Raw genomic sequence first — 10,969 nt, 5'->3', positions numbered from 1 at the left:
GGGTCGCTCCGTGGTGCGTCTGCGCAGGCGTGAGTCAGGGGTCGACCTCACACTGGTCAGGGCGGTCTGGGCCCCCAAAGCCTTTTGCCCAGGCTGCCGTTACCGCTCAGAGGAAGTTTGAGTTTCCATCGCAGGCTGCTTACCTTCTGGGCTTTTGCCTGAATGAGGAGATCTGGGGAAAGAAGAGCTTCAGGGAGAAAGGTCAGTGGGGCCCAGCAGGTGGGCAGTAGAGCTCGGTCTTGGGGTCCTGCTGGTGATACCATGTCAGAGGGAGGGGGAGGGGATGGAGTGCGGGTGGGGCCCAGGGAGCAGGGTGGCTCCTTGGCCTCTCCACAGATGGCAGGTGGGGGTGCTGAGGGCTCCCCTGGAACCCTGGCCTGGGCAGCAGTCCTCCGAGAAGTGGGCCCAGGTGGAAGGCGCCAACACTGGCCAGGTGGCTGGGTCTAGGAAGGGGGTAGGATGCTGGCCCGCCCGCTCTGAGCTGGCTCCCCAGCATGGCCGTGGGGGCTGCATCCTGGGCGTGGTGTGAAGGTCACGGCACCTGGCCGGGAGTCTGAGTGCTCACCTGGCTTCACTCAGCAGGGTGTCTCTGGGCGATGCTTGTGGGCAGCAGGTATCTGTGTCCGGCTCAGAGGTTGGCTGTGGCCCTTGGCGGCCAGCTGCCTGGCACGGCCCTGCCGGAGGGTGAGCCCCCAGATGGCAAGCACTCAGCGTGGAGAGTTGAGCAGGGAGAGGAGCCCCTCGTGGCGCTGTCACGACACCGGGCCCCTCCCCGGGGTGGCCTGCTGCTCATCTGCCCGCTCTCCCTGCTGCACAGCTGGAGGGAGGGTCCTGGGTCCCGGGTCCTGACGCCAGCTCCTGGCCCCCGCCCACACAGCGGGCCCTTCTCTGCCCTGCTTGGCGGCTTGGAGAAGCAGACGCTCCTGTTGCTGCCCCACAGCAGCTCTATGGCCTCTCCGTGGTGCCCGGTGAGTCCTCTCCCTGCTCACCTGGACCCCAGCCCCGAGGGCCAGAAATGAGCTCCTTGGTCCTCCCTGGCTGCCCTTCTCTGGGCCAAGGGCAGTGGGTGGGTGGACTGAGGACCCCCCCGTGGGAAGAGGTCCTGGCCCAAGTGACAGGTGTGCCGAAGGGCCCCGGGGGTAGACTTAGAGGTTGAGTGATGTAGATGGGTTGCTGGGGCTCAACACCGGGGGTGCCGTCCCAGCCTGCGGGATACCAGACACAGGGTTTGTGATGGAGTCCTTGCCCCTGTGAGGGCACAGGACACTCAGGTCAGGCTGGAGACCCGCAGGGATGGAGCTAAGAGGCCCCTCTGCCCACCTTGTACTCAAGGCCCTGCTCTCTTCACGTGTGTGCATTTACGTGCCGGCAGCCGGCCGGGGTCCTGGTCCAAAGGATGGGAGCTCTGTGCAGTCAGCAGAGTGAGCCCCCGTGTCTCCTGCTCTGTCCCCAGGCTGGGGGCAGGGTGGCCCCGGAGCCTGTGCTCTCACAGACACCAGCCCAGGGTCTCGTGGCCTGTGGAGTGAGCCAAGTGGAGAGAATGTCCCCTGTGTCTGTTCAGCCTGTGGGGACACGTGGCACTTGCACCTGCTTCCTGCTTGGGCACAATTGCCTTTTGGATGCAGACTGGGGGGGGGGGGCGGGGGCTTCCCGGACATGGGAACCTGCTCACAGAGGCTGTGGTGGGGGTGCGGTGGGCAGTGGGGTGTGCCCGTGTGCTGCCCGGGAGAGCCTTTTGGGAGCAGGTGGCCCTGGGCTGAGGCGGAAATGTCTGTTTCGGGGACCTCAGGATCGGAGGTCGAGCCAGCCAGCCCTCCCGTGTGTCTGAGCAAGAAGGCCACTCCTGTGTCGGGCTGCTCATTCCCGTGACCGGTCACCCCTCTCCATCCTGTCTCCTCAGACATGCACCACCTGTGCCCTGTGCGAGGGCTTGACCCGCGGAGAGCGGTGCTCCGAGCCTGAGGTGGGGGTCCGGCTCTCTCCCGCCCCCCTCCCCTCAGTGCTCTCTAGGTTACAGTTAACCCCCCAGTGGCTGGCAAGGTCCCTGGCTGCTCAAAGTCTGGTGTGTGGCACTGCCACCTTGCACCGTCCTGGGTACCCTGGACCTCTCTGCCCATTCACTCACGTCCCTCCTGGGGGCCGGGCCAGCCCACATTTGCCTTTGTGCAAATCTGAGACAGAGGCCCCCATGTGCACCCCAAGCGGGAGCCTCCCTTAGGAGCACACGCCTAGGTCTGGGGCTGCTCCAGGAAGTCTGCCCTGGGCCACTCTGTCCATCATCCCTGGAGGAGCCCTGACTTGTGGGTGAGGGGGGTGGGTGTCCAGCCAAGGTTTTGGGGGGCGGGGCTGTGAGGGGCATGGGGCTCAGAGCCGGGGCAGGTGGGGCCGGGGTTGTGGAAGAGAGGCCAGTACTGCAGCGGGGAGGGTCTTCTTTGTCCTTGCTGAATCTCCCCCCACAGCAGAGGGGGGGAGCCCTCCTGCCAGGGCCCCTCCCCCTGTGCCTGGAACGTACCCTCCCCTCTGTGTCTTCCCGACTTAGCCTTCCACTCCGGGAAGCCCCCAAGGGCACCACACCCTCCCCAGCCCAGCAGCTTCAGCTTGTGGGGTTCAGCTGGGGGAGGGTCCAGACACTGGGGGTGCATGTCTTTTCCTCATCACTGTGGGAGCAGCTGCTTTCCAAGTTCACACCCCCCTCGGCACAGACTAGAGCTGGCCTGGCCCCCTCTTTCGTAGCTCCTTCCTGCCAGGAGGGGGCAGGGGCGGGACGGGGGGGGGTACTCTGTGGCCTCCCTGGAGTCCCTCACTGCTCCTCTATCTCCCTTGAGGCGCACGTGTGGGCCATTTGGGGCCCCCTGGGGCGTGGTTCAGCTGGACCTCCCGGTGCCCCCCCCCCACTTTGCTCAGGAGCCTGGGGGGGCAAGGGCGGCTGGGGAGACCCACTGGCGCCCCCTCTTGGTTTCAGCAGGCCGCCCCCCTCTACTGGCCACTCCCAAGAATCCCCTGACCCTCAGGTCTGAGAAGGGCGGCTGCAGCAGCCGCTGGGGCACCTTCCCCAGAAGCCTGCGACCCGGGTGTGGAACGCAGCTCTGTCCAGAATCTCCTTCCTGCTTGGTGAGCGCGTCCTGTCTGCGCCTGCTTCGCGCCCGTCTTTCCGGGTCTCCTTTCCCGGGGGTCTGGCGTGTCTGTTTCTCTGCTCGCGGGGCTCCTGCGCTTGGGGGTCTCTATTTGGGGAAACCGAACCCCTGCGTGTCCCAAACACAGGAGTCCCGGATCGTCCGCTTGGCGGGGCTCCCGCCTGTGTCCCAGGCACCGGCAGACTGGGCCCCCGGCCAGGCGCCCCCGCTCCCAACACCGGGAGGCAGCAGGGACCCGGTTGAGAGGGGGAAGGGCCGACTGCCGACATTTGGGGTGCAGTGGCAGGAAGGGAAGGGCGGCGAGGGACCGCTGTGGACTTGGGGTGAGGAGCTTGGGATAGGGCCGTCTCCGAGGGGGGCCACTGAGGGGCGCGCGGGGTGGGAGGAGGCGTCTGCCCATCTGGGTGGACAGGCGGGGAGCGCGCCGGCCCCGCGCGCTCACCCTGGGCTCCGATGACCCCGGGGCCCCGGGCCGCGCCCGCAGAGCATGGGGGCCCCGCGCGTCCCCGAGCGGACCGTGCTTTTCCAGCGCGAGAGGAGCGGCCTGACGTACCGCGTGCCCGCGCTGCTGCCCGTGCCCCCCGCGCCCACCCTGCTGGCCTTCGCGGAGCAGCGGCTCAGCCCCGACGACGCGCACGCGCACCGGCTGGTGCAGAGGAGGGGCACGCTGGCGGGGGGCTCGGTGCGGGTGAGTGGCCGGGCGCACCCCGCGGGCAGGGCCGGGGTGGGCCGCCGCAGAGTGCAGGTAAACCGAGGCCGCCCGCCCTCCCCCTCCCCCTCCCCGCGCAGTGGGGCGCCGCGCGGGTGCTGGGGACGGCGGCCCTGGAGGAGCACCGGTCCATGAACCCCTGCCCCGTGCACGACGCCCGCACGGCCACCGTCTTCCTCTTCTTCATCGCCGTGCGGGGCCGCACGCCGGAGTCCGCGCAGATCGCCTCGGGCAGGAACGCCGCGCGCCTCTGCTGTGTGACCAGCCGGGACGCGGGGCGCAGCTGGGGCGCCGCCCGCGACCTCACGGAGGAGGCGGTGGGCAGCGCGGAGCAGGGTAGGTGGGGCGGGTTGGCTTGGGGGTGGGGTCTGCACCCAGGCTCGGTCTGCACCGGGAGGGGGACAGGGTCTCACCAGGAGGTGAGAGGAGGGCCGGCCCTGCGGGGAGGGGGAAGGGTCCTACTGCAGGTCACGTGGCTGCCTGCTGAGCGCTGAGGCCCCTCCCTCTCAGCACCCAGGCCCCATCGCCACCCTCTGCCTTCTTACCGCCCCAGGAGCGTCCAGCCCGGGCCCCAGGGCTAGGCGGGTGGCCTGACCCTAAAGCTTTTCCTCCACTCCTGCCCTCCCCCCAAAGGCTGGACTACCCACTGCCCCCTGAGGCCACCCCAACCCTGGCATGGGGACACTGACCCAGGGGACCCTGACTGCTCACCTGACCCTTGTAGGGGGGAGCTGAGGGCATGCAGGCTTTGAGACCTGGACAGGACACACGGAGCTGCTCTGAAGGGCTCTCTGCTCCCGTGGCCCCTTCCCCACCGGACTCAGGCCTGACCCCACCCTGAAGGTCCTTGAACCCCCTCTGCCCTAGGCTGCCCTCCTGGGCTCAGGGACCAGCCACCTGCTCCGGAGCCGAGAACCTGGCCGAGTAGCCTGCCTGGGCTCCCTGCTCCTGCCAGTGGTGGAGAGAGGCTTGTCCAGGGCTGGAGGCTTCCGGGGGGCTGGCAGGAGTGGGGGATGGGTGCCGGACCCCACTTGCTCATGCGCATCCCCACATCTGGCTCCTGATCTCCCGCCCCGAAGCGTGGTGGCACCTGGCATCAGCCAAGGCTGTCTCCCGGCTGGGATAACCGGCAGCCCCTCTTCTCCGCAGACTGGGCCACGTTTGCTGTCGGCCCGGGCCACGGCATCCAGCTGCGCTCAGGCCGCCTGCTGGTGCCGGCCTACACGTACCGCGTGGACCGGCGGGAATGCTTCGGCAAGATCTGCAGGACCAGCCCGCATGCCTTCACCTTCTACAGCGACGACCACGGTCGCACCTGGCACCACGGAGGCCTTGTGCCCAACCTTCGCTCAGGCGAGTGCCAGCTGGCCGTGGTGGACAGCGGTCGGGCCGGCAGCGTCCTATACTGCAACGCCCGGAGCCCCCTGGGCAGCCGCGTGCAGGCGCTCAGTGTGGACGAAGGCACCTCCTTCCTGCCCGGCGAGCTCGTGCCTGCGCTGGCCGAGACGGCCCGGGGCTGCCAGGCCAGCGTCCTGGGCTTCCCCGCCCCCGTCTCCAGCGAGCCGAGGGATGACAGATGGCCAGTGGGTGTCAGGAGCCACTCCCACTCTCCACACCTCTGTCTTGGAGTCCAGGAAGCCTCAGAGGAGAGTACTGGAGACACCCAAGGGGCCCAGGGGCCCAGGGGGATGGAAGGATGCAGGGACAGCCCTGAGGAGCCTGGCCTGGGGCCTGGGCTCAGTGGGATCACGATGGCCTGGACCCCAAAGGTGCCCGGGCCTCCTGCCACCCTGTCTCAGAGCCCCACCTGGATGCTGTATTCCCACCCGGTGGGGCGCAGGGCTCGGCTCCATATGGGAATCTATCTGAGCCGGTCCCCCATGGACCCCCACAGCTGGACGGAGCCCTGGGTCATCTATGAGGGCCCCAGCGGCTACTCTGATCTGGCATCCATCGGGCCAACCGTCAAGGGAGCCCTGACCTTTGCTTGTCTGTATGAGAGTGGGGCCAGGGTCTCCTACGAGGAGATCTCCTTCTGCATGTTCTCCCTTGTTGAGGTCCTGCAGAACCTGCCACCGGGCCCCAGGCCACCAGTCCTCGGGGACAAGTGTCTGGAGCGCTGCCGGCCTTCCTGACGGCCTCTCTGGCCTGAGCCATTTGTATGTACCTAATAGTATGCTTTGAAATATGAAACACAAGTGAGCAGACTTCTAGGAGCAAATAGATCCACCGTTACAGTAGAAAATTGTAGATGCGAGTCTCAGTGACTGGCAGTGAGCAGACAATTTCAGGGGACACACACAGGAGCCCCGGACAGCTTGCCCAAGGAGCGTGGCTCCGTGGACACACGCAGAGCACTGCGCGGGACAGAGTGCACCGTCCGTTCGAAAACTGATATTATATTGGATCACAAAGTCAAGCCTCTACCAGACTTCAAAGGATTGAGAATTACAGTGAAATTGAGCTAGAAATAAAAACAAAAGGAAACTTAAAATCTCCCTTGTGGGGAAGCCTGGGGGGCCCAGTCAGTTAAGTATCGGACTCTGGATTTCGGCTCAGGTTGTGATCTCACGGTTCGTGGGGCCTAGCCCTGGGTTGGACTCTGCGCTGAGCTTGGAATTCCGTCCCTCCTTCTCCCTTGGCTCATCCCTCACTTGACCTCTCTGTGTCACTCAAAAATATAATAATAAAAAAGCTCTTTTTAAAAAATCTTCCTTGTGTCTGAAAACTGAGAAACACAATTCTGAATTACTCCTGGTTCAAAGAAGATGCTACAGTTAAAATGAGAAAAGATGTTGAAATTAATTATGCGAGGACCGCAGAGAATCTATGAGCTGAGCTTAGCAGGATGGGCCGGGTGGGGCCAGGGCGGGGGAGGCGCCATGATGCCACCACCTCAGAAAGTGGTGGTAAGTGGAGTCCAGAGAAGCAGAGGGAAGGGAACAGGCCAGAACAGGCCAGAGCAACAGAAGACCTCAGACACCAGAGGGAAAAGGCAAAGCTGGGTTTTTAGAAAACGAATAAAACTGATAAACGCCTCATGAGGCTGATCATAAAAGACAGAGAACACACAAATAACCAATATCAGGAGTGAGACGGGACACACAACGTCCCTACAGATGTTCACAGATTTCAAGAAGATATTAGGAATTATTTATATGAATGGACAATTCCTGGAAAAATACAACTTATTAAAGAGGAAATAGAGAAAATCTGAAAAATCTTATTAAAGAATTTTATTCTGTAATTTAAAATCTCTGCACACTGGGGCTCCTGTGTGGCTCAGTAGGTTGTGTCCGACTTCGGCTCAGGTCATGATCTCACGGTTCTTGCGTTCGAGCCCCGCGTCGGGCTCTGTGCTGACAGCTCAGAGCCTGGAGCTGCTTCGGATTCTGTGTCTCCCTCTCTCTCTCTGACCCTTCCCTGCTTGTGCTCTGTCTCTGTCTCTCTCAAAAATAAAACATTAAAAAATAAAAAATTTTAAAAATCTGCATTCTAGGAAAGCTTCAGGGGTGCATGGCTTTCCCCGTGAATTCCGCCAACACTTCAGGGTATCTGCCGGTTTATAGGATAGTTTTGCTTTGCCAGAAATTGCCAAGCCTGTGTTCCAAAGTGGCTGCACCATCTGCATATCGTCTTTGGTGAGGTGTCTGTTTAGAGCTTTTGCCTCTTTTTTTTAGTTGTGTTGCTCGCTTTCTTATTGGTGAGTTTGAGACTTGTGTGCATGCTTCAGCAAGTGGGCAGATGGAAAGATGCTCCCCATCAAACGTCATCAGGGAAAAAGAAAACAAGATAGCAGGATGCCATCAGCCGGGTAGCGCGGGCGGTGCGGAAGCCCGACAGCGCCACATGCTGGCGAGTCGTGGAGCAGCAGGAGCGTTCTCTTGGCCCGGCAGCCACGTGGGAAGACGGTGCACGTTACACCGCCTTACAGAACGGAACAAACTCTTGCTGTCGATCCAGGAGTTGTGCTCCTTGGCATTTATCCAAATGAGTTGAAAACTCACGTCCACACAAAAACCTGCACATGGATGTTTATAGCCACTTTATTCATAATTGCCAAAGCTCGGAAGAAATCAGGATGTCCTTCGGGAGGTGAATGTTCAAACTGGTCCATCCAGACACTGGGAGGTGACTCAGCGCCACAAAGCACAGAGCTGTCGGGCCGTGAAAAGACACAGAGGAGCCGCAAAGGTGCATCACTAAGTGAAGGAAGCCTTTGGAACGGTTGTGTACTGTGCGATCCATATGGCATTCTGGGACGCAGACCTTTGGAGACAGTACAAAGACCACTGGCTGCCAGAGGTTGTGCGGAGGAGGGGTGCACAGGAGGGGCACGGAGGAGTCTTAGGGCAGCGAGGGGAGTGAGCGGGCACATGTCACCATACATTTGTCCAAACCCACAGAGTGCACATCACCACAAGTGAGCCCCGATGTGAACGAGGGACTTTGGGTGATGATATAGGACCCCGGCTGCTCCTCAGTTAGGACGGACGTGGGGTGGGGTGCTGACCCAGGGGACACTGCATGTGTGGGGGGTGGGGGAGTGTACTGCAACTTATTGCTTGGTTGTTACGTAAACCTAAAACTGCTTTAAAACATATCTACTAATTTGGGTGCCTGAGTGGCTCATTCGGTTAAGCATCTGACTTTGGCTCAGGTCATGATCTCACAATTCATGAGTTCAAGCCCCGAGTCAGGCTTTGTGCTGACAGTTCAGAACCTGGAGCTGCTTCAGATTCTGTGTCTCCTTCTCTCTCTTTGCCCCTCCCCTGCTTGTGCTCTGTCTCTCTCTTTCTCTCATGAATAAATAAACATTAAAAAAATAAATCTACTAATTAAAAAATGTATAGCCCTAAACACTCTGACAGTAAGAACAGGGAAAGAAGAAAGTGCCTAACAATAGTTGTATAATCGTGAAAGCATCCAAGCGGCCAGTGCACTCGTGACAATGTCATCAGCCTCACCGCGCGTCAGTCAGCTCAGGAGCCGTGGACACAGGCCCCGCAATTGGGAGGGGCCGCTGCACAGGAGCCAGAGGGCACAGGGTCCCTCCTTAGGGGGGAGGTTGGGCAGCAGTTGGGGGGTTCCAACGACTGGGGTCAATGTCATTCTGGCTATGCCACCTTGATTGCCCTCAGGAGGACACCTCCCCGCCCCCATCTTGAAGTCCCCAAAGATCTCAGGAGCTGCACCCAGGTGCAAAGAGGCTTCTGTCCAGCCCAGATTGATTGCCAACCCGGTGGGGCTGGGACCCGGGGCCGGGCCGCCAGCCCCTCTTTCACGGTCCCCGTGTCGGGTCTCCCGTGGGGCCTGTGCTTTTCTCCTGCCCGGTCCTACAGCGCCCCCACCTTGGGTTTCGGGGTGCGGTTCAGACCCCCGTCCTGCCTGTCCCGCACAGCCTTGCATTCCTGTCTTGAGGAGGCCAGCCCTTGCCCCCAGCTCTGCAGACCAGGAGAGGGTGAGCCCAGGTAGTGGGGAGGCCGCCCTCCCGGGCAGAGGGGCTCCCAGCGGGGGCTCTAGTGGCCCCGGGCTGTCGGGCGGCCACATGCCTCTTGCTCTGGCTTCTCTGCGCTGGGGTCTCAGGCCTCGTCTGAGGAGCCCAGGCTCCCAGCGGGTCCTCCTGAAGCCCCTCTCCGGGAGGTCCGCGGGGCTAGCAGAGAGGGACCCAGTGGGGGGCGTGGGTGGGGGTGGGCGAGGTGCCCCAGCCCGGCCCCGTGACACACAGGACCGGGGCAGAGCGGGGCACGGAAAAAGTGAGTGGAGGCGGGCTGCAGGGGCCGGTTCCGGGAAGGCGGGCAGCAAAGTGCTGACTGTGCCCTGGGGCTCTTGCTTCTCATCCGAGGCGTGGTGCTGCCGCCAGCGCGGCCGGCCGGTGGCTGGTGAGGCCACCGCTTCCTTCCCTCTCCGCGGCCTGCTCTGCTGTCACCTCCTCCGTCTCTTTATTCTAGAATACAAACTCATTTCTTTTAAAACATACTCGAAATGTGTCAGTTCGATTTTTAATTCTAATTTTGGTGTTTTTTATGCTCAAAGTACCCCCTTGTCTTTGAATAGAACCCCAGCTCAGTTCCTTGTTTCTGGGGGGCAGTGAGTTGCTCGGGGGCTCCCCCCGCTCCCGTTGCCTACCTGGGTCGCGGTGTCCTGGCGTCTGGCTCACCCCTGGGAGGAGCTCTATGGGGGGTTCATGGGTCAAAGGGCACATGTCTCTCTAACCGCCCGCAGGTGCCTAGTCGCCCATAGCACTCCAGGCCCCGCTCTCCCATCCCACCACCAGCACCGGGTTGTCACGTGGTCAGCGTTTTGCTCACGGGTAAGTTGTAAGTTGTAATTTGCATTTTTCTTATGAGTAAAATTGAACATCCTTTGGTTGCTTAAGGGATCTGTGTACAACACGTATGTGGGGTGTGTGTTGTGTGGGGCATGCGTGTGTGTGCGTCCATGCATGTGTGTGTGCATGCGTGTGTGTGCGCCCATGCATGTGTGTGTACGTATGTGCGTGTGTGCGTGTGCGCCCATGCATGTGTGTGTGCAGGCGTGCGTGGGCATGTGCGGTAGGAGCTGCCTTGTCATATCTTCTGCTCACTTTTCCATTGTGCCTCTGAGCTTGCTCTTTCCGTACTTTAGAAGGTCTTTGCATAATCGGAGTGTTAGCCTTTTATGTAAAAATATTGCAAATACTTTCCCCTCATTCGCTTCTGCCTTTTTTTTTTTCTGCCACATTAAAGTGTTTCCCCTGATGTATAGAATTGACTGTATCAATCTCTCTAATGGGCTGTGGTTTGGAGCCGGTGTAGGGAGGCTTTCCTGCGTCAGCGTGAAGAAGTCACCCGTGTCCTCTGTGTCTGGCAGGGTTTCTGTGTTACACTTGTACGTGGGATTTGTGCAAGTCCCTGGCCTGCCAATGGAGTCTACCTGATAGTTTTTCCACGAGCTGCTCACGCCCTTTATTACGAAGTGTGTCCTTTAGCAGTGTCCCAGCTTCTGTGCACACCACCGTTTCGAGCCGGAGATCTGATAAAGGTGCACTGCTTTCACTTCCTTTTCTTGGTTTCCTAGGCTTCTTCTTGCTTGTTTGTTTCTCCATACGGACTTTTCCATTGCAGTGGATGCCACTGGGATTGTG

General features: G+C 61.0%; 1 protein-coding gene across 1 annotated transcript; it reads left to right on the top strand.

Annotated features, from left to right (window-relative positions):
• Positions 1-844: 844 nt before the first annotated feature.
• NEU4 (neuraminidase 4) lies at positions 845-6,355 on the top strand. Its single transcript, XM_039228639.1, has 4 exons — positions 845-968; positions 3,619-3,822; positions 3,924-4,179; positions 4,993-6,355. Exons 1-4 carry the CDS (start codon positions 948-950, stop codon positions 5,976-5,978), a joined length of 1,467 nt encoding a protein of 488 aa, XP_039084570.1. The 5' UTR covers positions 845-947; the 3' UTR covers positions 5,979-6,355.
• Positions 6,356-10,969: the final 4,614 nt, after the last annotated feature.

The sequence above is a fragment of the Hyaena hyaena genome, unplaced genomic scaffold (genome assembly GCF_003009895.1).
Source record: "Hyaena hyaena isolate Hyena2069 unplaced genomic scaffold, ASM300989v1 scaffold_31, whole genome shotgun sequence".
Classification (NCBI taxonomy): Eukaryota; Metazoa; Chordata; class Mammalia; order Carnivora; family Hyaenidae; genus Hyaena; species Hyaena hyaena.
This window is presented reverse-complemented; position numbering and strand designations above follow the sequence as displayed.